Source organism: Saccharomycodes ludwigii, chromosome IV (genome assembly GCF_020623625.1).
Source record: "Saccharomycodes ludwigii strain NBRC 1722 chromosome IV, whole genome shotgun sequence".
NCBI lineage: Eukaryota > Fungi > Ascomycota > Saccharomycetes > Saccharomycodales > Saccharomycodaceae > Saccharomycodes > Saccharomycodes ludwigii.
In genome coordinates, this window is record NC_060203.1 from 1,295,504 (window position 1) to 1,323,093 (window position 27,590).

General features: G+C 30.6%; 7 protein-coding genes across 7 annotated transcripts; 4 read left to right on the forward strand and 3 right to left on the reverse strand.

The window, feature by feature from the left end:
- Window positions 1-2,108: 2,108 nt before the first annotated feature.
- SPO14 (phospholipase D) lies at window positions 2,109-7,793 on the forward strand (the record flags this gene model as incomplete). Its single annotated transcript, XM_046078190.1, has 1 exon — window positions 2,109-7,793. The coding sequence occupies one exon, from the start codon at window positions 2,109-2,111 to the stop codon at window positions 7,791-7,793; it is 5,685 nt and encodes a 1,894-aa protein (XP_045934582.1).
- A 970-nt stretch (window positions 7,794-8,763) lies between these two features.
- Window positions 8,764-11,061, forward strand: SCDLUD_003646 (uncharacterized protein; the record flags this gene model as incomplete). The annotated part of the gene is made up of 1 exon (XM_046076681.1): window positions 8,764-11,061. The coding sequence occupies one exon, from the start codon at window positions 8,764-8,766 to the stop codon at window positions 11,059-11,061; it is 2,298 nt and encodes a 765-aa protein (XP_045934583.1).
- Window positions 11,062-11,533: 472 nt separating this feature from the next.
- Window positions 11,534-12,232, forward strand: SCDLUD_003647 (uncharacterized protein; the record flags this gene model as incomplete). The annotated part of the gene is made up of 1 exon (XM_046076682.1): window positions 11,534-12,232. One exon carries the CDS (start codon window positions 11,534-11,536, stop codon window positions 12,230-12,232), a length of 699 nt encoding a protein of 232 aa, XP_045934584.1.
- A 380-nt stretch (window positions 12,233-12,612) lies between these two features.
- On the reverse strand, window positions 12,613-13,365 carry GMH1 (Gmh1p; the record flags this gene model as incomplete). Its single annotated transcript, XM_046081428.1, has 1 exon — window positions 12,613-13,365. One exon carries the CDS (start codon window positions 13,363-13,365, stop codon window positions 12,613-12,615), a length of 753 nt encoding a protein of 250 aa, XP_045934585.1.
- A 446-nt stretch (window positions 13,366-13,811) lies between these two features.
- UTP10 (snoRNA-binding rRNA-processing protein UTP10) lies at window positions 13,812-19,199 on the reverse strand (the record flags this gene model as incomplete). Its single annotated transcript, XM_046078191.1, has 1 exon — window positions 13,812-19,199. One exon carries the CDS (start codon window positions 19,197-19,199, stop codon window positions 13,812-13,814), a length of 5,388 nt encoding a protein of 1,795 aa, XP_045934586.1.
- Window positions 19,200-19,822: 623 nt separating this feature from the next.
- Window positions 19,823-22,855, reverse strand: PRM10 (pheromone-regulated protein PRM10; the record flags this gene model as incomplete). The annotated part of the gene is made up of 1 exon (XM_046078192.1): window positions 19,823-22,855. The coding sequence occupies one exon, from the start codon at window positions 22,853-22,855 to the stop codon at window positions 19,823-19,825; it is 3,033 nt and encodes a 1,010-aa protein (XP_045934587.1).
- A 1,967-nt stretch (window positions 22,856-24,822) lies between these two features.
- On the forward strand, window positions 24,823-27,351 carry IME2 (protein kinase IME2; the record flags this gene model as incomplete). The annotated part of the gene is made up of 1 exon (XM_046078193.1): window positions 24,823-27,351. One exon carries the CDS (start codon window positions 24,823-24,825, stop codon window positions 27,349-27,351), a length of 2,529 nt encoding a protein of 842 aa, XP_045934588.1.
- Window positions 27,352-27,590: the final 239 nt, after the last annotated feature.

Genomic DNA, 27,590 nt, shown 5'->3' on the forward strand with positions numbered 1-27,590 from the left:
CTATTTTCAATTATTATATTTGTTTTATTGGATGGGAAGGGTGAATAAATAACCAATGAAATGTATAAATATATATATATTCTTAAGTGTATGTCAGCTTATTTATTCTCTTTTCTAAATGCTTGTTCAGATAGTGCTGTTGGTAGATGTAATTATTTTTTTATTCTTTTTTTTTTTTTTTTTTTTTTAGAAAAGAAAAAAATAAAGGATTTTACTTTTCTTTTAATATTTTCAGTACTAGACACGTGGCTTCTTTTTTAAGTACTCTTTTATCTTTTATTTTTTTTCTATTTTTTTTTATTTTGGTAACCTCTTTGAAATATTTTCCAACTAATAGAATACAATGGATGGGCAATAAAGCTCTTGGATTTGGAAATTTATATTTCAGATAAAGAAATAAAAGGTAAAATTAAACAAGATTGAAAGAAAAAACTTAGTAAGGTTGAGTGAAATTAATTAGCGTTTAATGAAAGTAAGTAAAGATATGCAGATAGAGAAGAAGATAAAGATAAAAAAAAAAAAAAAAAAAACAACAACGAAAAACAACAAAAAACAAAATAAAGTAAGTGAAAAACTTGTTATTTGGAGGAAACGAGAGATAAACTGAAAAATTAAATCACTGAGAAAATGTTTCAACAAAGATAAAATAAAAGCAAGAGAAAAAGAAAAAAAAAAGAAAGAAAGAAGATAAAAATAAATCTCAAAGTGTAATTATGTTTTATTTTCTAAGATTTAACATAGTTGGAACAGAACGAAAAAAAAAAAAAAAAAAAAAAAAAATTAATAATAATAAATCATAATCGTCATCATACAATTCCAAAAAACACTTTCTTGTCCTTTCTTAATCAATTTCGTTAGCTTTTTTTTTTTTTTGTATGATTTGATTTTCCTTTTACGGCGTGGAAAAAATAATAATAATAAAAAAAAAAAATTTTTTTTATTTTTTCAAATCTAAATTAAATCGCCTTTTTTTTCACTATTTTTTTTGAATAAAAGGTACATGGTAGATTATGAATAGTACCAAATCGCAACAGAACACCCAAAAAAATTTAATATGCCGTTACCGACTAATATGAGAAAAGTCTTTTTTTTTTTTTTAGAGATGCCAAACGCGGCAGTCAAACAAAGTAACACGTACAGAAGTTAATGTTGTATTTTGTACTAACTGGGTATCACTCATAGAGAATCATATTAATAAAAAAAGAAGAAAAGAAAAATACCAACGCCACAGCGACAATATACCCGGACTAACAAATCTTTCGGCTTTAAATAACCTCAAAGTTACTAATATTATCCTTGAAATCATAATCTATTTTAAAAACCCTATAATATATATATATATATATATATATATAAAATTAAACAAACTTGAATGGGAAAAGATCACCCGATTTCAGCTTTGGTAAAAGTTTAGTAAACACCATCCACTCCCCGCATATTTCATTTTTTTTTTTTTTTTCTTTCCTTCTTTCTTTACATCGTATAATAATGAAGTAGTGAATAATTTCTTAAAATAGCATTTTTACAATATCGCTCATTATCATCAATTTTCTGTTTTATTTTTGTTGATTATCAAATTATCATTATTTCCCTAAATATACGACATCAAAAAAAAAAAAAAAAATAAATCGCATATTCATTTAAAATCTTATCAGATAAAATAATTGCAACTTCACCATTACCCGGTATTTCATTTTGATTAAAGAAAAGTTCACCACTATTAATATTATGTCTGTCATTTTTTTTTAAAAAATTGAATGTTTGTCTCTGAAAAATTAATTTAGACTAAACGCCTCGGAGAACAAAAAAATAAATAAAAAAAATTAATCCAAGCAACAGCACTTTTTTTGTTGATATAATAAAACCGTAGCCGCTGAACAATACTATAATTTCTATTCATATAACAAAAAAAAAAAAAAAAACTTTACTATTACCACAAGTGTATATTTAAAACGAGGCTGTTTTTCATCACTAACGTGAAGCTGTTTATATTTAACAAAATCCACTGATACAAAACAAAATTACAAATATAATTTTAAAAAACTGATAATTAAAACAAACTTTCACTTTCCCACTCTCAAACTTATTACCATATAAACATATGAAAAATGAACAATTCGTATCACTATCACCATTCTGCTAATAATAGTAATAATAATGATACCAACAATCAAACAAATATTGCAAACACAACTTTTAATCTACCAGAAGGGTTTGCCGTTATACCTGGCATAACAGAAGCGCAGGAATTACATATCCCAGAATCTGAAGTTGTAAGTGATGTAGAATCTATAATTGACCCAAATACTGCCAATGATGTAAAAAACAAGAAGAAAAATCATTCTAAAAGTTCCAGCCGTTCAAATACAATCACTCACAAAAATAACAATTCTTCTATTGCAACTGCCACAAATAATAAGGAAAAATCTTCATTTAGAAAAAATTTTACCAAAAGCATTAATACTATAAATTCGCATAGAAAATTATCAAACAATAATCACATTAATAATTATAGCTATAACAACAACAACAACAACAACAACAACAACAACAACAACAATCGTAACAGTATTACCAGCATAGGTTCCTTTGTCCTGAACAAAACCAATAATACTAAAGAATCAAACTCAAAGCATCAATACTACAACCAACATACTAATGCGGAAGATGAAGACAATAATGCCGATTATGTTGAAGATGAGGAGGCTCAATTCAAAAACCTAACTTTTCAAGGTGTTCCGAACACAGCCAAAACTTATAATAATGAAGGCTTTAAAAACAATGACACAAACACACCTCCTACTCAATGGTTGAAGAAAATGAACAATACCCAGAGAGATAGTTTCCATGATTTTAATAATAAATTAGGAGTTGCCATTAAAAAAATTAACAAAAGATTACCAAAAACCCAACCCACTTCCTCAAAACACGGCTTAAATAAAGTCGCTACTAACTCCAAGAATAAATTTAACGAGGATCAATTTGTCAAAGATTTAGCATCAGATTTGGTAGATACCCTATTAGCAGGCTGCCCAGCATCTTTATTCGCAGCTTCCCAGTTCTTATATGATGATAGGGGTGTCAAGAGGGCTCCATTGTTGTTAGCTATGTTGGGCGTGCACGTTAGTCCATATGAAGTACCGGATAATAATACTGTTCACAGCACACGTAATAATAACACCATAGCAACTGTAAACTCTACCCATTCGGCTTCTTCTTCCTCTTCCTCTTCATCCTTGGAAGGTGTTGTTGGCCATAAGGAAGGCAATGAACTAAAATATAAGATTGATTTGGAATACGGTGTTGGTGATAATCGACTAAGATGGACCATTTATAGGTCATACAGAGATTTAATGAGTTTACATAGCAAATTAAGAAATTATACCATTCAATTGTATGTTAACAATAAAATACATGGTGAGCATAAAAGTAAACTTTTACAAATTCCCAAATTTCCTCGTATAAAAGGTTATGAATCTATGAAATTAAACACAAAAACCGCACCTCAAACAGCTAATAATGTTATTAACAAACAAAAAGCTACCAACCGCCTTATTGACGCAACTATAGCCGATAATAACGGTCAAAAAATCAGTAACACAGCTACAAACAATAACCCAAAGCTTAAAAACCAATACAAACCCACCAACACTACTAATACTGTAAAAAAACATAAGGGACTTAGTGGAGATAACAGTGGGGCCCCAGGTTTAAAAAATATTTTTTCCAAGAAAAGTTCAACTAGGAACAACAATAATTTGGCAGATAATAATGGTAAATTGGTGGTACCTCAGGGGTCATTGACATCATCATCGTCTTCGAAGCCACAAGCATCACCATCACCAGCAACACAGGATGCAATCCATAATACATTGCTTGATGACGGAGAAAGTTTGTCTTCTACAATAACTAGTGATGCAATTGTTTTCCAGCCATCAAAAAAAAATTTACAATTGAAACAATTCAGAAATATGTCATTTGATCTTGATGATCACAATGATCCATCTTTATCATTGTCCTTTAGATTGGAAAAGTATTTAAAAATTTTAAATATAGCTTTGTGTTTAAGACCCATTGCCAACAAACTATTCCAATTTTACGAACTTTCGCCGATAGGCACTTTATTAAGTTACGAAAATGGATATGCAGGCAAACAAGGGTATTTAATCATTGCTTCAAGTGCGAAGGCTAACGGTTGGCGTGTTTCGCATTTAAGATTCAAAGACTGGAAACAAATGGTAAAGAGACATATCCGAAAATGGTTTTTGGTCCGACATTCGTACGTTATGTTTGTTAGTGATATCCACTCTTCCACTCCATTGGACGTTTTTTTAGTTGACAGTGATTTTAAAGTCACATGCTCTGGTGATATTGACGAAATTTCTAAAGATGTTGATCGGAATCTTAATTGGTTTGAAGGTAGTAGATTACCCAAGAATCTAAAAATTACCTTGAATAATGGGGAAAGACAAATGAAGTTACTAGCTAAATCAGAATTACAAATGAAAGAATGGGTTGCATCTTTATTGGATATGCAGAAATCTACCATCTGGTCACAACATCATAGGTTTGACAGTTTTGCTCCTGTTAGAAGCAACTGTTTTTGTAAATTTCTGGTGGATGGTAGGGATTATTTTTGGGCTTTAAGCGAAGCTTTAACAATGGCACAAGATGTGATTTTTATCCACGACTGGTGGCTTTCTCCGGAACTCTATATGCGCAGACCTGTTTCCGGTAATCAAAAATATAGAATTGATAGGATTTTAAAGGAGCGGGCAGAAAGGGGAGTTAAAGTTTTCATTGTTGTGTATAGAAACGTTGGCTCCACTGTTGGTACCGATTCTTCATGGACTAAGCACTCTTTACTAAATCTACATGAAAATATACACGTTATCAGATCGCCCAACCAATGGCTACAAAATACGTATTTTTGGGCACATCATGAGAAATTAACGGTGATTGATCATAGTATTGCATTTATGGGCGGTATTGACTTGTGTTTTGGTAGATATGATACCCCTGAACACGTTTTAAAGGATGATTCTAAAAACATTTTAAACCAGAATTTTCCGGGCAAGGATTACTCTAATGCACGTGTGTGTGATTTTTATGATTTGGACAAACCCTTTGAGTCTATGTATGACAGGGATTTGGTTCCGCGTATGCCATGGCATGATGTCCATATGATGACTATTGGCGAAGCCGCTAGAGATATGAGCAGACATTTTGTTCAAAGATGGAATTATTTATTGAGACAGAAAAGACCCTCTAGGCCTACGCCATTATTAACACCGCCTAGCGATTTTACATTGGAGGAAATGGAAAGTTCACCATTATTCAGATTGCTAAAGGGAAGATCTACTTGTGAATGTCAGGTTATTAGAAGTGCAGGTTATTGGTCACTGGGATTGAAGGAAACTGATCATTCTATTCAGAATGCATACTTAAAACTAATAGAAACATCAAAACATTATATGTACATTGAAAATCAGTTTTTTGTTACTAGCTCATCCTGGGATAGTGTTTTCATTGAAAACAACATTGGCAACGCTATTGTAGATAGAATCATCAAGGCAAACCATGATGGCACAAAGTGGAAAGCCTTTATTTTAATTCCATTGATGCCTGGGTTTAATTCAGAAGTTGATAAGCCAGAGGGCTCTTCTATACGTTTAATCATGCAATGTCAATTCATGTCGATTAGCAGGGGTGAGACTTCAATTTTTGGGAAACTAAGAAAGTTAGGAATTGATCCTTTAAATTACATTCAATTTTATTCTTTACGAAAATGGTCTACATTAGGCCCAACTAATCAATTAGTTACTGAACAATTGTATGTCCATGCAAAAGTTTTAATTGTTGACGATAGGAGTTGCATCATTGGCAGTGCCAACGTCAATGAGAGAAGCATGGCTGGTAATAGAGATAGCGAAGTGGCTATTGTAATTAGAGATAATGATTTGGTTAAGACTAAAATGGATGGTAAAGATTACTTGGCTGGGAGATTTGCATGGGAATTAAGACAAAGATTAATGAGGGAGCATATTGGGTGTAATGTTGATTTGGTTGAAATGATCGAAAGAAAGTTTGGGAATTTACAACAAATTGCTGAACTGAATTATAAAACATTGAATACATTAAATGAGACTGATGAAAACGACAGTAAAAGCAACAAAAAAGAAAATAAAAGCTCTCAACACAGGAAATTTATTGAATCTGCAATGATTGAACTTGCATATAGGGAAATTTTTAATGAGAAAAGTAGTCCTTCCTGGGCTAATAAATATGCAGATGATGAGTCAATTGTTGAAACCAAGTATGGTATGGTGATTGAGGATGAGGAAGATAAAGCTGAGGAGGATGAGGATGATGAGGATGAGGATGAGGAAGCTGTTGGCAATAAACAGAATCAAAGAAAACAAAAAAGACAGGCGCATATGTTTTCGTTTCAAGATCCACTTGATTATGATGCTGAAATAAGCAAAGCAGAATCAGAGGAGATATTGCGGTCTGTACAGTTGCCTTCTGTCAAAGACACTTATCAATTTAGAAATGCATATCACTCATTTAACAACAGAGCCGGAGAGGCTAATATTGGTATTAAAGATGAAAAACCTATTAGTACAGATCCTCGGATTTCCAAGAACAAACAACATATCAAAGATGTGGAGGGGCTTGGTGCAGATGAATGGCGGAAAGAGTCCCAAAAAAGGGTAAAATACTGTGATAGTGTAACTAAGCAGTTTATGTTTTGGGCAGAAAATGTCTTTGATAACGATTTGTATAACGAAAGTAAAAGACAACCATTAAACTTGAAAAGTATTTTACCTAATCGTGAAGACGTTTTAGAATATTTAGAGAGTATTGAAGTCAAAAATGGAGCTAAATGGGATATGTTGAAAAGAATTTGCTACTTACAACATTTAGCGTATAAGCAAGAAAAGAAGAAAGAATCCATAAAGAAAAATGACAAATATGGAATGGCTGATGAAAAAGACGAACATATGAGACACTCTGAGTTGTTGGAAGAACAGGAAATGACCAATTATGAAATCGATCAAATTTTAGCTTTTGTTGCTATACCCAAATCCAGACAGTACAATTATTTTAAGAATGGTTATAAAAAATTAACTCCCATATCACCAACTTTATTAGTAAATTTTGTTGATCCTTACAGTTTTGAGGACCCTATCTGTGATTCATTTTACCAGGATTTGTGGTTCTCTATAGCAGTTAGAAACACTTATATTTATAGATTAGTGTTCCATTGTCAGCCAGATAATTCTGTGCAAACTTGGAAAGAATTTAAGGATTTTAAAAGATTGAATCAAGAGTTTGACTTGTCTCAGAAGGAATTGGTTGAAATCGAACAAGCAAAGCATGGAATTAAAACATCTAGTAAAAGGGAAAACAATGGACAACAAGTGGAAAACAACGATCTAGACGGTGCGCCGGAAAGCTTGATAAGTGCTACTACTGAAGATGAGGCAAGAGCATTATTAGATGAAGATAGGAATGATGTTGAACAGCAAACTCCATATGATCTTGATAATAATACCACTAATAATGAAAGAATGGAAATGAAAAATAGTATGTTTAAAATGAGATTATCCGGGGGGTTATTGGATGGATTTGACAGAAAAATCTTTGATAAATATACCGCAACAAGATTATTGCAACGTATACATGGTCATTTAGTTGTGTTTCCTAACGATTGGTTATGTAGAGAAGTTGAAAGTAATAATTGGTTCTATAATGCTGATAGAATCCCACCAATTGATATCTATGATTGATTACTTGACAACAAACTGGAAAAACACGATTGTTGGATTTACAAAGAAGCGTTACCGGGCTGGTGGAAGAACTTGAGCGCACAGCAATTTTTTTTTTCTTAGCCTAATAGACGCTTTCTTATCTTAAAAAAAAAAAAAATTTTTTTAATTTGTAATTTTGTATCGCCTGCAAGATACGTAAATTTCAAGCAGCAAATAAATATAGATCAAATAAACGCCAAAGGATTTTTTTTTTTTTTTTTTTTTTTTTAAGGAGGGAATGAATGCGTATATATATATATATATTGACAGATAAAGTAGGCAGACTGCGTACTGGGTTTTCATTTATTCTTCTCCCAGGCCACTTCTGCCAACAGGAATTAAAAGTTGTTTATAATTTTATTTGATAGTGATAAGAGAAAAAAAGAAAGATAGATAGTAATATAAAACAATCGAAATACGAAGCGTGCGTAATAACAACCAATTATTTATTTATTTTATTTATCATTATCAATTTTAAATTTTTAAAGGGTCAACAATAAAATAACGGAAAACGGCCAAATTAATTAATTAATTACCTAAAAAAAAAATATGAACCTGTTTTTGTTATTACTTTGATAAAAATATTACGATAACAGAAAAGTGATAATAATAAATTGTCTATCTGTTTCTAATTACCCATTATATATATATATATAAATATATTCTCTCTTTATATCACAAAATGAATACTTGCCAGGATACATTCTTTAGAGTATTTTTTTTTACATAAAACCACTCTGCGATTAAATTTTTTTTTTTAACTTTATAAATATACTCAACTTATTGGTCAGAATACTTATATTTTGTAGTCTAGGATAAAAATAAGAATATATATATATATATATATATAAAGGCAAAAAAAACAAAAAAAAAACGAATCTTTTAATTCAATTTCCAATTTTTTTTTAATATCCAGAACTCAAGGAATGATAAAAAACTCTTTTTACCAATGAATAACACCAGTATCAATGGCCGAGAAAACCATCTTGGTAGTAATTGTCCATCTGATTTTTCTTTCTTATTAAATAGCAATAATAATAACAGCAATACTACAACTAATAATCCCAGGTTCAGAAAAAGATCTAGTTTATTATTTCAACAACAAAATGGTTTGGGTAAAATACCAGAGAGTTTGGAGGGAGAGGAAGAGGAAAATGGGACCGAAGTACTAACAAAAAAATCACAAATAGGGAAATTCTCACAAAAATTAATACTAGGACAAAAAAAGAATAACAACAGGAGCGTAACTTATAACAATTTATACCAAAATATTCTAGCTAAAAGAAATAATTCACTAATATCAATTAGAAATGGTTGCAACGGAAACATTATTATAAATACAGATGAAACACGCCACCTGTCGACCTCCACTGCATCCTCTTCACCCTCTTCCATCGTATCCATTCACAATTCATCGACACAAATCAATAATCTTAAGAGAAACCCAATGACACATTATGAACTGAGTAGAAATATCTCCATAAGACCTAAATCAAGTACAACTGTAATCACAGGAGCACCGCTAATCCTAGAGAATAAAAAACATAACGGGAATAGACTGGATTCTAGAAGATCAAAATCAGATCAATTAATATATAACAATACAGGTCAAAGAGGAACAGATGTTTCAATTGGAGATCTACCTTCAAAAAATAATAAAAATGATAATTGGAATAAAATTGGTTTCGAATTTTTCATGAAAAAAAAAGTACTTGATGGAACATCTAAGGATGATAAAAGCGAGGGGGACGACCAGGATCAGACTTGCACGAAAGCGGAAGAAGATGACAGTTCATATGTTACAGGTCATCTCGATACGGATTATATTGGCTCAGAAAAAGATATTAGTTTTGAAATACAAGACGCAATGAAGGAAAATGTTATCACTAATGCTAGTTTATTCAGAAAAAATTATAGTTTCAATAATGATGAACTTCCTTCCTCCTCATCAAAAGCAAATAATATCAAAACTGATAAAGAAGGAGATACTGATGAAAACATTAGTATTACAAGCTCTAACCAGTCTCCTTTTAGCACCAAAAATACTGGTCACATTAAAACCGACAACAAAGCGGATATAACCTTCTTAAATATAAATAAGAGTGATAATAATTTATTTTCACAAGCAGACATTTTATTTAACCAGGGCAATGAGCCACCTTCTAGGTTACAAACAAAAATGAGTGCATTAAAAAAAAAATTTGAAACTTTTTCTAATGCTGAACAACAGCGTAAACAACAACATCAATTTTTTTTATTGAATCAAGATTCTGGTAACGCCAATGCTCAAAATGATAGATTTAAAGATAAAAGCAACAACATTAACAGAAACGATTCGTTAACACCTTTTTCGTCAGCCTCATCAAATTCTTCTTCTGTAATAGATGTAATTAATCAGGAAGCTTGTAGTGGTGATTTTGGAGGTTCTTTAAGTTTAACTGAGCACTTAAATTTCAAAAAAAAAAGTTTTCCTAGAGCTACCGATAACAACAACTGTAATGAGAATTCTGAGAATAGTGTTTATGATATAAGCAAAATATGGTCTTATAGCAATGATTTGGAAACAAAATTATTAAACGAAACAATAAGTAATCAGTTGAACACGATTCATAGAATAAATAATAATACTGGCAAACAGAAGTTGTATCATTATCTTAAAAATGAAAGTTTAAATCTTTCAAATAAGGCTATGCGGGAAAAATCCAATGGTCCTGATACTAACGATAGCGGTACCACTGCTACCACTAATACAATCCCATTAAATTTAAATATACCAAATGACGAGGCTGACAAAAATACAGATGCTTGTTTTGAGAATGATATTAGCAGAGATCCCGATAGTGTAGTAGATACCTCCATGGCTGTCCCCAATGAAACAAGATTTAATACAGAAACCAATGATATTATAGATTTTCAACGAAAATTAAACAATATTAGAATAAATGGCGAGCAGCAGCAAAGGTTACCCTTTTTGCCAAATGATTCAAACATTAGTGATGACAATAACACGGATGGCTTTTTTTCCAATAACTATAAAAAACATCAGCAGAATTTGAGAAAAATCATTAGTAACAATAAAAACTTTCCGAATTATATAAGTAGTAATATACTGTTATTGAATATGTCTGAATTGCTAACAAGTTTGCAACCATTAGAAAACGAAAAGCTAAAGAAGTTAATTATTCAGGGGAGATTGAAATCAGAGGAACTATGGGTATTTTCTGAGTATGAACAATTTGATATTTAAGTTAAGTAGAATTGTTATCTTTATATATAGTATATTTGAGGTTGAGACAGACAATAAATGCTTTCATTAATTTTTCTCTTTTATTGTAACAAAAAAAAAAAAAAAAAAAAAAAAAAAAAAAAAAAAGGGAAAATAGAATACGGATTTAAGAATACTAAAAAAGAAACGCACTAACAAAAGCCGTAAAAAAAGAAAAACAATTGTTTTGCCGCATCCAAAAAAAAAAAAAAATACTGTTGTTTCGTCTTGTTTCCGGGTATCAATTGACGTAACAGGAAAAATATAAAAGGTGGTAATTTTTTTTTTTTTTTTTTTTTTTTTTTCCTTTTTTAACGTCTTTATAATATGTCTGCTTCGTCCTTACACATATAATTAATATACAATTGATATACCTCTCCTTAGACAACAACCATAACGACAAATAATAAATAAAAAGAAAAATTAATGAACAAGAACCTGAGTAGTATTACATATGCCATTAACCAATATCTATAAGACGTCAAAAAAAATAAATTTAGAATTTCTAGCCTCTGCTTCTGGATTTTGCTCTATTAAAATGAAAAATCTGATTATTGAAAACAATGATAGGATAACTGTCCCCGACATAAATAAAAAAGATGACGACGATACTTGTACTCCAAAATCTACTCCTGAAATAGCCAGTAATTCCTCCACCTTTAAAGATCCAATACAAGAAATCAAGGATGAACAAGATTTTATGGAAAACTGTTTAGGTCTAGGCTCGGTTATTGCAAGAATTAACGGTACATCTAATGGCACATTATATTACAATGATCCCGATGATTTGATTGGAAATAAAAGCTATAATATGTATTGTATTATGGAGAGTGATAACTCATTGAGAATTGATTTCCTACCGGTAAACCCAAGCACTTTCGATATTAAACCTACTATTCCATTAAGCCATCCAGATAGTGGCACTATTAGTCACGCCTCGAACACATCAGACGCTTCTACATATTCCAGTAATACTGGTGGTTTAAAAAATGATGGTAAAAAATATCCCGATGGGGTTTTACCTGAAGATGAAACTTATGTGGTTCCAAAGATTATTTATAGGGGCAGTTTCCCCGAAATGTACCTAGAAAAAGTCGAACCCTTTATTGGTGCTTTTTTGTTTGTTAATTTATTGGATTATGCCGATGATTAACTCCCCCCTCCCCCCCCCACTCATTGTTTTTACAAATTTGTTTTTTTGGTCCATTCTAAAATTCTGTATTATATATAATGCATTTTATTTTTATTTTTCCTGATCTTTTTACTTACCAAATCTTCCCTGTAAAAGTTTTAAATTTTTTTTTGACAATTGTAATAGATAAAATACACTCTTTATTGCTAAAGGAATAGAATAGATTTAAATAAACCATGTGATTTTTATATATGTATATATATATATATATAGACTTGCAACGTTAATAGATACACAGCCAGTTGTCTTTAATTCTATTGAAAATAGAAAATAATAAAATTTGCAGTTTTTTTGGACAACTTATTATTGTTTTTTTTCCCCCTCCTTCTTTTTTCTTCGATTTATCTAAAGTTATCAAAACTAAATGTCTTTGCTAAATTAAGGCCAAATAAACTTATTAAATATATAACAATACCAACCAAAGAGGGCAATAGAATAAAATCTATATTTTTTAAAAATGGTAATTGGCTATACCCATAGAAAGATAAAATAAAATAATGACAAAAGGAGATCGCATATAATGTATTACCTATAAACAACCCAATCCATTTATGCAAATTTATTACTGGTAAAAGTATAAATTGTAAAAAATATAACAGGACCCAAACAATTAGAAAAGAATCACAATGGATATCAAAACAATATGCCCATTCAACCTTCATATTTCTAGAAGATTTGAATTTAAAAAAGTTCCTATTTAAAATGGCCCAAAATATAGTGGCAACAGTAAAGCCAAATAGAAAAAAATCCACTATAATCATGTTTATCATCATTTTTAGCCCTCCCATAAAACTATGTCCATAAAAAATGGACCAAACAATGGAAGTTGCTGTTAATAATAATATCTGCAAAATGAAAAATGACGGATCGTCTCTAGCCCATCTGTTTTTAGTTTGTCTTTGATAATAAAAAGATCTAAATGCCTTTCTCGGATGGAATATTAAATTGATCATTTCCCACATTGCGGTTTCAAAATCTAAGTTTTTAGGATTTTTGAATAACCTTCGTAAAACTAATGGTAATGACTTTTTATTTGAAATTGCTACATCTTGTAGATCATTTAGCGTTCTGGGTAATCCCCTAGTGACTCCCATGGTTTTATCTTTCCTTATTATTATTTTCCGGGTTTTTTTGTCTTTTTTACCACTGATTCAGTTTTAAAAGTTGAGAAATCTAATAGTCTTAAAAAAAAAAAAAAAAAAAAAAAAAAGGAAAGTAAAAATTTAACCAAAATAAAAGATAATCACTAATTATTTTAACAACAAATAAAACGTAAACAAATTTAATTTGCTTTTCCTTTTCCTAAATAATTTGAAATCCGGACAAACCCGTTTTTTGGAAATAACGGACATCTGGATTAACTAATGAAAAATGCTAGTTTCCGAATGTTCAAATCACAGATACATAAAAACAAAATTAAAAGATCTAAAAACCAATTTCAAAGCAACTAAAAACTTATTGCTACAATTATGGCTTATTATCATTATTATACAAATTACATACTAAAAACAATATATATATATTATTTTTTTTTTTAAACTTAATCTAAATATCTATCGAACGGCTCGCCCAATATGCTTTCTACCACTTTGACTAATCCGGTCCTTACTTCGTATTCAACTTGCTCATCATCATCTTCCAACAATTCAGCAATGATAGGAACCAATTGTGGCAGCAAAACTAACCAACTTTCACCAACTTTAGAATAGATTAATTTAAATGTTCTCACAGACCATAACTTTTCGGTAGATTTACATGTAGCTTTCATATGTTGAATCAATAATTTATTCATGATTTTATTGTGATCATCAGAGCCACTATTATTAGAGGCTAGAGAACCTATAGCTTTAACCAAGTATTTACCTATACTGTTTTCAATGTTGCCTAGTTGATCAACCAATGGTTCAACAATTAATTCAAATCTTGCAGTAGATTTCCAATATTCATCTCTATCGTACTTGAACGACGATGTCAGTGAGATCAAAACCAAACGACGCAAATTCAATGTTTCCCTTTCATTTTCATCGTTATTTTTGCGACCAATGAACTCCAATAACAAGTTGTTGGTGTTTTCCAACAAATAGGTAAAATAAGTGGTGACAATAGATTTCAAATTGTCTTGTAATTTATTGAAAAATTTAAAAAATGCAGTCAATCTTTCTGTCCTAGTAATTTTACCAGAATTAATCACACCTTCTCCATCAAAGGCCCATCTGACTAATAGAGCAAACAATGGTCTAAAAACTTTGTCGTTCAATTTCAAAACAAAATTATTAGCTATCTTATGCACACTAGCTTCAATACGATTAATGGTATTTACATCAAATTTGCTAATGGCTCTATATTCAAATAAAGATAATAGTAATCTGAAAAAAAGCGGCGATTGAGAAACCGCTGTTTTCTTGTCTAAAGCTTCAACAGTGGATTCCAATGTACTTAAAAATAATGAAATGGCAACACTATTCGAGGTTAAACTAATATCTGATAGCCAAATCTTATTTAAATTTTTCAACACTTCTTTCAACTCAATTTTTTCAACAACCAACTGGATGATTGGCAATCTGATATCTTCAGGTACTTCATCACTGAAAAAAATAACATTTAAAACATCATACAAGTTGCTAATGACAAACATCGGAATACGCTTGATAATTGCAGCAAATAATAAGTTGATAGCTAATTGTAGGTCATATTTCAAGACAGTTTCCTCTTTAGTTTTGTGTGTTTTGAAAATTTCCAAAACACGTGGAACAATTTTTGAATAAAATGAAATTGTTTTAACACCCAAAATTTGAATGCTGTTTGTCAAACAAGCAAGCGACGAAATTTGGATTTCAACTTTTTCACTCGACAAAAATGTGCTACAAATCGTTAAGCCTTCCATCAATTTAGATGGATCCAAATGATTTTTAAACTTATCAAACAAAGAGCTAACAACATTCAAAGAAGCTTGGATAATAACAGGTGACGAGTTCTCTTCAGAAACACAGTTACCAAATAAAACACCTATAATCTCATCGGCAATAGTACTTGAAGTCATTGGCTCATATTGGAACTTAGAACTAATTGACAAAATTATATGGTACTTAACTTCCAAATCATTCTTATTGTTGTTTAATAATGGGATAATCGCTGAAATATAGTCTTGAATGGGTAACAATTCCAAAGTGTTCGTTAACAAGCTGTAAATTGTATCTTTTAGCTCTGTGACAGCTTCCTTATAATCAACTTCATTATCATTGTTACCATTAACGCTGCTAGAAGATGCTACACCATTTTTATCCAAAGAGCTCAATATATTTTCACAATTATTGATAAAATACAAAATTTCCTCAATAATTTTACCAAAAACATCCTTAATGGATTGTATACCAGCAAAGTTATTTGTGTCTTGTGCTTCAATCAATACACTTAAAATCTTGAATTTTAAACCACCTCCGCTTGTGTAATAATCAGTTTCGTTTTCTGATATTAATTTATTTGTATATTCGAACAAGTTTTTCTTTAAAGTTCGCAATTCCCCACGATTAAAGTTAAAAATACCATTATTGAAAACAGCTCGGTGCAACAACTTTTCTTTAGAATCTTCAGTTGGCTCAACAGGTAATAGATCGATAAGTTGGAAAAACCCCAAAATACCAGATAATTGCTCAATGGCACTAAATTTACTTAAAAAATTTTTGGTAAATTCAACCAAATCCTTGCCGGCAGAAATCTTGAATTTATTAATAAACACAGAGTACTGCTGCCCAAGCAAAAACAAAAAGGGAGCAACAGAATCACGAGAACCTAGTGTTTTAACTAAGGTAGAAAATAAACTAACTCTTCTGTGCTTTGGAACATGATCAAAAGCAGTAGCAAAACTTGTTAATAAAAATTCAATTTCCTCAGTTTTCTTCATGCTATCCTTTTGATACTGACTAGACTTCAACAATGCAGGCACGACGGTTTTAATGGTGTTTGTGACAACATGTGTGGAATATTCATCATCCTGGCGAATAGTGTGAGCGCCCATAAAAGTGAAAATGGGCATAACAGAATGTAAAATGGTTTCTGGACTTAATTCAGCTAAAGCACCAATGACTAATAGCAGCTTGTTTTGGACTTGAGGAGATGGCGAAGATCTAATGGCAGAAACTACAATATCCGATCTTATAGAGTTTATGTTTTCACCGGAATCCTTTAGACTACTAATGATATTTAACATACAAGAGGCCAAAGTTTCCTGAGCATATAATACTGGCAACCCGCCATCTTGGTCCAAAGTTTCTAAATCAGCCAAATGGTCAAACAATAAAGATAATAAGGCTTCCGTTCCTTTAATGGTTCGTCTAGCATCTAAAGTCTCTAAAATAATTGTAATTTTTCTTAAATGGACCTCTGCAATTTGAGAAACTTCCTCTTTTTTCAAAGCAGCTTTGTTCGAACTTGAGGACTTTCTTCTCCTCTTCTTTATATTTTCTTCTCCCGAATCGCCGTTGATTCTGTTTTGTTGTAAAATGGAAACAAATATCTCTGCATCGATAGGCAAACTTTGTAAAGCAGCCAAAGAATCATAATGTAAGTCTTCAATAGCAGTTGTTTCAATAATACTATTAACAATTGCTAGTTGATTAGCAAACTTTAATTTGGGATAAATCTGAATCAATTTTTGAACAACCAGATCACATAACTGTTCATATTGTGTTTTTAACGCTGATATAATGAAATCAATAATAGCTGCATTTTTTTCTGAAGATGATATAATACTAACTATACTAGCTTCAAATTTTGTAAAATCAGTTTTATTATTCTTACATCTAAGCTCCCATGCCGCTCTTTCCTCTAAATAAGACTTTAAAATCGAACAGAGCAATTCTGAATATTTAGATGAGTAATTTCTGTATTGAGTAAGGACATTTAAAAAACACAATTTGGTATATGGTAATGGAACATATAAAGCTTGGTTGCACCAAAAAAACATATCAACTTTTTCGGTCTTTTTTTGAATGATATATTTGGCTATATCAGTATTGTCAACAACATAATTTTCTAAAAATCTTGTTAACCACTTTTTACTATCGCGGGGGCTCAACATTGGAATTTTTACATCATCACCGTAGAGTTTGTTAAGTAGAAAGTAATGTTCTGTTGCTGCTCGCTTAGAAATCTGATGCAACAATATCTTGATGTTAGATCTGACATTTTTACATACATCAAATAAACCAGCAATTAATATTGGAACGATACTGAATAAATTTGTTTCATTATCAACAGAACTGATCATTTTAGAGATACTGCTGACGGCGATTAAACGCAAAGCTATTGGAGCAGCGGGAGAAACAATAATTCTTAATAAAAAGGTAATTCTAGCCTCAAAAGTACTGAAAAAAGAATTTAAAAATAAGCCAACTGAGTATTTTTTTCCAACAGATTCAACAAACAAGGATAGCAATTTATTAAAAACTTGATCTTTTTCTGCTAAAATAGAAGCATCCTTGGTGTAAAAAAAGTCAGAGTTTTTTTGTAACCACTCCTTAAACGGTTGAATTGTGGAATTCATACCAACAATCTTGGAAGTTTCAACATCTTTAATAAGTTGATCACCGGTAACTTCCGAACTCTCTTTAAAGTTAAACAAGGAGGTGGTTAATCTAATTTCAAACAACTCGCCGCTAAGATTCAAAGATTTCAAAGCCTTTAATACCATGCTTTCATTGGCACCAACTAAATATTCAAAGACACCTATTAACTTAGATTTATCTTCAATTATTTCAGATAAATGAATTAAATCTGTGATAATCACTTTTATTTCAAATTTTTCGAATTTTGCATGTTTCAAAATTTCAACAATGTCAGCTAGTTTATCGTGGTCGTATCTGATAATGGATCTAATGTAAGAAGTGAAAAATTTGTCGCTATTTCTGGATTCTTTTCTAGAAGAAAAATCTTTCAAATATTGTAAACTAAATTTAGCATCAACCAATTTATACAAGTTAATTGGTAACTGATCAATATTACCTTGTCCTTTCAAAGTTTCTAATAAATTAGCAATGGTTATTAAAGCAGACCTCTTGGCCTTTTCATTTTTCAGGTTTGCTAAGATAGTTTCAGTTGCTGCTAGTATAATTGGCTTACTCAATGCTGTTGTTGAGGCGAAAACAACCAAAATGGTGTGGGCCGCAATTTGGCAATCAACATCGTCACTAACTAAGAGCTTTGCAGAAATTTCCATGAACGTAGGTAGTAAGTCAGATAACTTTTTTTCCTCGGTTGAATTAACCGCTATCATATTGATTAAAGTACAGGCAGCAAATAAAATCTGAGAAGTGTATGTAACCTTTTGGCTAACACATTTCGCGATATAATTACAATATAAAGTTAAAAATTCAAAATCGCTAAACAATTTGATAATACTTAGCTTGCTTGGTGCGTTATCGGATCTGACAAAATTGGATAAAGGTTGAAATAGCGCAGGGAGCTTTACAATATTAAGGATTCTTTTGAAAACTGGTTGTTGATAGTAATTCAAAGTGGAAAACAAAAACATTTCTGCGTTATGAACATTAATCTGGAAACGTCTCACTAACCATTCGGTAGCATATAAAGCTGGTGATAAATGCCATTTAGAAGAAACCAACATTAGATAAGAGTTGATTGCAGCATTTAATTCTTTAATATCATCTTTAGTTTTTGTGTTTCTATCAATCACAATAGACGATTCGCTGAATAAAGAACGTGTGAAAATCTCAAATCTTGGATCGATATCAATTAATTCGTTTAGTGCTTCAATGGAATTTTCATAAATGAATTCATAGTCTTGTGTTGCTGCTGTTTTTGGATTATAAATTAAGGAAGCAGAATGTATTTTTTGTCTTTTTTTCCTATCCAAAGCTACAGTTGAGTTGTTGGCAGCTATTTGAGATAGTTGGTCTTTTAAGGAAGACATTATTTGCTTTATGGGGTTGCCAAGTTAAGTTTTTGATCTCCTTACGCTGGATTGCAATGGTGATGTGAATTAGTTGAGATAGAGAAAATCTAAGTTGGTCTTGTAGTTAAGCTTGTAGTTGGAATATTTAACAAAAAAAAAAAAAAAAAAATGAATAAATATAAACTTTTTGACTATAAAGAGAAAAAAAAAATAAAAAAAAAATGAAAAATAGAAAATAGAAAAAAGGAAAAAAGGAAAAAAAGAAAAAAAGGAAAAAAGAAACGTGAAAAAAATTTTTTTTTTTTTTTTTATTTTTTGCTTTATAACGCATTTGAAAAATTAGGCTTCACAACTTGCTTCAAAAAAGTATCAAACTTAATAACTTGATAATTGTTATCTAAAAAAAATTACATTGCTGCGGTAGTTGGAAAATTAGACTAAACAATAAATGAGTTTCTAGTTTTTACAAGGGTTTTTTTTTTTTTTTTTTTTTCATACTGCAATTACTACTTATAGCAAGGTTTTAACTATTTATCAAATAGATAGGATAAAATAAATTTATTACAAATATTTTTATATATTTGAAACACTAATATACACAAGATAAGGAAAAAAAAAAAAAAAAAAAAAGGGAACAACATCTATAGTGTAAACAATCCCGTTCTTTTCTTGCCAAAAGGATATACAACTAAAGTGCTAGCAAACAAGCCAACAGAAATACCAATAGAAACTTCAATCATTGTGACACCAAAGGACATAGAGGAACTTAAATCACTTTCATTTGCGGCACTACTTGTACTGTTAACAATGTTATTTGCTACTTGAACACCGCTTAATAAAGAGCTTTTAGAAGCAATACCACTTGGCACTTGAACAAAAATTGCTGGCAATATAGCAGATACAGCTAACCCTTTGAAGACTCTCGAATACAAATTACCCAAAATACCAATGACAAAAGCAGCCATGGCAGAAGTAAACTCAGTTGCATTGCTAAAGTGTTTACCGGACCAATACGTGACCACATACCCGGTACAGGAGATCAGGGTCATTACAGGTAACTGAATCCATCTTGCTTGATTAATCAAACCTAAACATATAGAAAACATTGGAACAAACAAAAATCTATACCAATCACTAACGTTTTTAGAACAGGTAGTTTCATTACTAGCACCCTTATATAGCCAGCCGAATAACGCTGCGCCCAAAGTAATACCAAAACCTAAAAACAAAGAATAGATAATGGCATAGAACATTCTAACAGATCCAGCAACTAAATTTCTGCTCTGCAACTCTAAAGAACCACACAAAATAATATAACCTGGTAAAATCAATGCTAAAGAACCTTGTACCACTGCACCAAAACATATGTTTGATTTGGGAATTGAACCCAATGCTCTACCGCAGAAGCTAACCACAATAGAAGCAGTGACTTCAAAAACATTAGAATAAAGAAAAGATCTCTGTGAAACAACGAACTGAAGAAACCCAACACAGCTACCAATGAAAAATGAAATGGCCAAATTGATCCAATCACCACCAAATGAAAATGGAGTGACCATGGCCGACGCAATACCATAAAGCAAAACACAAATCCAGGGCGGATATAAGTTTTTTTCTGATAAAATTGAATCAATGGCAAAATTTGCTTCTGCTACTCCTAGTAAATCATGAACTACTTGCTTGTAGATTGAATGGACTTTGTGTAATTTCCATAAATTTAAACCCTGATTACATCTAACCAATTGAACCTCTGATGTTCTAGTTGTGGCGTCACCAAAAGAGACAATCATGCAGCCAGGAACATATAGAAACTGGCCGTCAATCTCCAAAACTCTCGATGTCATGATCATATATTCTTCTAATCTATGGGTTGGTGCACCATAAAGCATCAAAGCCTTACACATACGCAAAATAAAACGCTGTCTCTGCAATAGATCTGCGATGTGGACTGTGATTCTAGCTTCGGCCAACATTTTCTTTTTTAATTTGCTTGGCCTAATCTTTGAATATTTAGGTCTTGCAGATTTAAATTTTGGTAGTTCACCATTTGGATGATCTTCTTCACTAATTGTTTGCTGTTGAAGATTCCTTCTTTTTTTCAGATATGGTGTCTTGAAAGTGATTTTACCCCGTTTCTTCAGGTTTTCTGGTATCTCTTGTCCTTCGTCTTCTGAAGCACTAGGTGTTTGATGTTTTTGTGAATTTAAGGAAAGTTCTGATTTCAAACTCCCTTCCTCTTGCTGGTACAATTTTAATAAGGAACCTAAAATCCCCCCTCTTACTTTTTTGGGTCTCTCAATGTAGGAATCATTACCTAGCAACATATCATAATCATCATCCAAATTTTCATTATCATACCTTTGAGCGTTATTAACAAAAAAAGCAGAGTCATTATTAGTAATTGAATTATTTAATGTATTCCCATCATAAGCTGTGGTATGCGGAGAAGCAATATTATCGTAAACATCAGTTTCTGTGCCACTAACGTTGCTATCATCGTTGGTAACTGCTGAACTGGAGACTGAATGTTGACGATGGTCCTGACTAGAGTCATTATTCAAAGCCAAGTGCGTTTTAACAATATTCTGTGCTGTATTTTTGATATCATCTAAGGGGATGCCGTTTTCAATTTCATCAGAATTACCCAAGTCTTCTCTATCTGTACTTTTTTCATTAGAATTATTATTCAAAAACGGAACGAGCCCATTTGATCCAAATGTATTATTAAAAAATTTGGAAATTCCGTCAGTTTCTTCCTCGTCTGCGCCACTGTTTCCATGGTCGTATTCTTTGGAATTAGTTGGATTAGGCTCCTTTGCCTTTATAGTGTTTCTTCTATGGAAGAATTGTTTAAAATGGTCAATTTTATTTTCTTCTGTATCATCGTCTTTATTCATGTTTTGGGCATCTTTGGCATTATCTGCTGAGGAGCTTGAATTAGTAGTGGAATAAGAATAGGAAGAATAAGAATTTCTTTTACCATCATCCTGGTATTTGTTAGCATCACGTTTACTGACTCTCATATTATACTCTGATTTTTCATTATCATAATAGTCTTGATTGTTATTTGTTTTTAATTGATTAGATATTTCTTCTTCTTCTTCTTCTTCTTTGGCATTATCATCCGAATCTTTGTAGTTCTGATTATCATTATCATAACTACCATCACCCTGATTTTTTAAAATATTTCTTTTCTTATTATTATAATAATCCTGAAGTTTATCAGAACTAAATATCTGTTGTGACGCCATATTTGAGTGTTCAGCAGCGTCATGGTTATTTTCACTTTCAAGAGAAGTGCGTTCTAAATGGTTGTTGTTTAGCATTGTGTTTACTGCATCTTTTTCAATTATATCGATGCCTTGATTAATTCCGTTTTGCTCATCATTATTATCAACACCATTGCTATGTGCAGCAGTACTTATGTTGGCCGATGAAAAAGGATTGTTTTGCACCGCTTTCAATCGATTACTTTTAAAAATAGGCAATTGGCTGGCGCTATTGCTCATATTAATGTTATTAGTTTCAGTGGCTTCATTAGAGAGATCAGATTTGCTAGAATTTGTACTATTACTATTGTCTTTTAAATTCTCTGTAGCATTTTTATTAGATTTGAACGAGGGTCTATAAATTCCTTTCTTTTTATTTTTGGAAAATTTATAAGTAGATGACATGTTTTTATATAATATCTTTTACGGTTGTAATTTTCTTATGTATATATTTTCTGTGACGTTATAGGCTTAAGTGTACAATATAACAGAAATCAGAATTTAGAAAGGGTTAAATACTTGATTGTATTAATACTAGAATATGTCTAAAGGTTTATATTAAGAAAAAAAGAAAAAAAAGAAAAGAAAGAGGTTTATTTCTAAAAATTTTTTTTCTTTCTTTTCTTAATCGATATCTGTACTTTTTTTTTCTCCTTATATATATTTATATTATATTATACAGTTCAGATTTATTTTTTTTTTAAAAAAAAAAAAAAAAAAAAAAAGTTGATGTTATTAGTGAATTATTTCCACGAAAAAAACATATTGCAGGTTATGAGTAAAAATTCTAATTTTAGCATTTATTTTGACAATAAAATCAAAAGGTATATTCATTTTGATAGTTACTAATATTGTCGATAACATTTATACGTATCTTTTTGTTTCTTTTTTTTTTTTTTTTTTCTTTCAAGTGTGGTGCATTACGTAATTACGGAAGATTATAAAAAAAAAAAAAAAAAAAAAAAAAAAAAAGCGAAGAATCGGAATTCTAGAAATTATTTTTTTTTTGAAATGGATCGCCACAGCACTACTGTACGGGATTTGTTCGGGTGTAAGAAGTGTCTTATAAATCAGAACAATAGATTATGTAACAATATCAATATTCTCTAGAGCCACTGCTCTCATGATAGTCTCGTATTAAAGGACAAAATTACAGTAATCAATAATTTTAGTACTGAATACATAATTCTAATGTGAAACATATCATAAACAGTCAAGCATTTTACTCAGATTAAAACTAACAAACGTACTGCTTAATTTATTTTATCATTTTTTAAGAAAAAAAAAAAAAGACAGAAATGTTCTCATGGATAATATGACATAGTAATAATCTTTTATTTTATATTTGCAAGATAAATCGGTCTTACATCCTTTTTTTTTAAGGGTAAGAAATTAAATGATTCAATTGTAAAACAGAACAAAAAAAAAAAAAAAATAAGTTTTTTCCCCTTTTTGGATATCTATTTTTATCATCAGATTTTGAATATTTCATTTTTTTATTCGGCTATATTATTATTATCTTCCATGTATTAAAAAAAAATTTTTTTTTTTTTTACATTCATTTTCAAATTTTTGGAGAAAATATCTTAGAAAAAAAATGGATGAGAAAAGACACAAAACCCCAACAACATTTTATCCCCGCTCGTAAATAATTAAACAATTATGTGTCTTTTTTTGGATTTAATTAAACTTTGCAATCAAAAATAACAAAATAAAAAGCTGAATAACATAAAGGGCTGTGATAAAATATATATACATGTTATCTTATTACTGTTCTTATGTGAGCATAAGAAAATTAGCCGCCGAGAATGTAGCAGCCTATATAAAATTATAATCTTATCACTCCGAACAATAGAAAAAGCTGGGCGGCTAATTTATTACTCTTGTTAATAGAGGAATTATTTGGGGGAACGGAAATGTTAAATAGAACCTCCATTTTGTGTACCAAGGACAATTTTATACTTTACACAGACATTATGCTCCTTTTTATTTTATTTTATTTTTTTTTATTTTAAATTTTTTATAGGACATGTATCTATCATACTTTAATTTAAGTCTGATTTACTATAAAGTTATCTACATATGGATATTCAATGTTACTATAGATAATTAATCTGCACTTTTATTTTTATTATGAAAGGAATAAATATATATATAAAGTATATAAATCAAAATTATATTATTTTCTTTTCCTACTTTAAAATCTTTTTTTATTTCTTCTTTTTTTTTTTTTTTTTTTTTTTAGAAAAATTGGTTTTCATTGTGTTTGATTAACAAACTACATAAAAATTAACTCAATATTTTGATACTGGTTCATCATTATATTTATCAAATCGCCTCTTATATAAAATCAACAACACATACTAATAATAATGAAATTCCAAAGTGCCTCTACTCAAGAATATGCTATTAAACAAAATTCAGATGCTAATACAATAATACAACAGGAACAACCACCACCTGATGTTAACAACCCACCTTTTTTTATGCCTTTGAAACACTTTGTTGATAACTATAAGTGTATTTCTGAATTAGGAACTGGTAGCTTTGGTTCAGTAACTTTAGCTAAGTCGGTCCATAACGTTGATGAATTTCCTTATTTTGAGGACACAATGTTAGATCATTCTGAAAAATATTTGCCAAATTATCAACATGAAAATTATTACAATAGGAAAATTGGTTTGGTTGCTATCAAAACCATGATGACCAAATTAAATACTTTACAAGATTATACTAGGGTAAGAGAGATCAAATTTATTTTTAAATTACCAAGTCATAGGAATTTAATGAGTATTTTCGAAGTTTTCATAGATGATCAATCTTATAAATTGCACATTGTTATGGAATATATGGATCAGAATTTATATCAGTTAATGAAGGCTAGAAAACACAGGCTATTTTCCTTGCCTACTTTAAAATCTATTTTATCTCAAATATTGGCTGGTATCCATCATATACACAAATACGAGTTTTTCCACAGAGATATTAAACCAGAGAATATCTTGGTTAGTTGCTCACCAAAATATTACTCTAAAGAATGGCTATTTAAAAATCCTGTGCAGGAAAATTATATTGTTAAAATTGCAGATTATGGCTTAGCTAGGGAAATTCACAACAGGAATCAGTATACTACATATGTTTCTACCAGATGGTATAGATCTCCTGAAATATTATTAAGAAAAAACGTGTATGGCAAACCTGTTGATATTTGGGCTTTTGGATGTGTTATTGTGGAGGTTGTTACGTTAAAACCCTTATTCCCAGGTTCTGATGAATTGGACCAAACATGGAGGATTTTGGAAGTGCTAGGTACTCCATTTTTGACAATGAAAAACAAGGAAAATCATTATTTTCCACACGGTGGTATATGGGAAGAGGCCTCCTTATTGCTGGCAAAATTGGGGCTAAAATTTCCATATGTTGAAGGTATTGATATCGAAAAAAAAATTGGTAATAATATTTTACAAGATTTATGTGATGTTGTTAAAAAATGTCTAACATGGAATCCGGATATTCGAGCCACTGTTGAAGAATTGTGTTGTTCCCCATATTTTAGAAATACAGTTGCTCAAAAAGAACATTTAGAACACTTACATTCAACAACATATGCACAGGATATCATTGTGATTAACAACTCTGAAAAATCAAGTAAATTCGCAGGCTTGGAAATTACCAATACAGTTAACAGTAAAGGCACCAGAGCAAAAAAAAATGGATTACAACCCACAGGACCTATACAATTTTTACCAACTTGTACAAATTTGATGAAAGGTATTGTCAATACTCGTAATGCTACTGCACAGATGAATATGGATAATGATGAAAATATCATTCAAAAAATAAATGGTAATCCAAATAATTACCCAATGCAAAATTCTGCATATGAAACACCTTCGAAGGTAGTTTTGAATACCAATGATGTTTTAATTCAGAATATTTGTTGTGGCAATAACAGCAACAGCAACATATCGATGGGTGATGATTTTGTCACTACTCCCTCTCATAGTTCAAAATGCCTCGAGAAAAACAGCTCTAACGTTAAGCATAACCAACTATCTTTACAAGAAATGTTGCAAGAAGTCATAGGTTCCGAAAAACAAAGCAAAAGTTATAAACACATACCATCAAGGGGCAAAAAAGATTGTTCCAACTTTTATGATTTAGAAAACTTTTCTATCAACCCAGAAGGCGATGAAATAGATCGGGAGGATAGCAAAAGTTTTGAAGAGGATGTCATAGATGAATCGATTGAAACTTCTAGACAGATAAACAGATTATTAGAGGAAAATTCTGGCAATAACACCATTGGTGGTACTTATAACAACCAAGACGTATCAGAAAGTTATGATGTAGACAGTGAAGGCAAAAAAGATGAGGATATTAGTATGAAACAAGCTTTTAAGGATTCAGATGAAGTTATTGGGAACGTGCTAAACTTAAATAAAGATGATGGTAACACCATTGCTAAGGCCCAGTTAGAAAGAGAACATTTTTATGATGTTGGATCTGATTCAGATGATAGTTTTATTAACGTTTACAGTGAATTATGTAATACAATAGATGATAATAAGGGGTCGACTGAATTATCTGCTACTAACAACGATTCTAATTATATTTATGACCATAATATTAATATGGGCAGCGAAGCTAAAAAACAGACAACGATACATGTTCCACTGATGCTCGATTTTTTTAAATACAATAATTCTGATGATAAAAGTGGTAGTGGTTATACTAATGATAACAATGGTGTTGATAATAATACTATGAATGATGGCGATATTTCCATTGGAGACATCATGAATAAAAGCACTACTATCAACAGTAAAAACAATCCAAGACTGGCTGGTATCAGTTCTTCTAGACGGAATAATATAACCATGATGAAAGTTTATGATTAGGATAATATTAAAAATGAAAAAAAAAAAAAAAAAAAAAAAAAAAACATATATATTATTAATTTATTCAGTTTTATTTTATTTTCATTTTTTTTTTTTTTTTTTTTTACTTAATTTTAATTGGCTTATAATGACTTCAATTCTCCCACCCATCTTTGATAAACCCCAATCTATATGTCATTCATATATAATAGTATGTAGATTGTTTATGCAATTTTATTTAGCTTGATACAAATCAAACA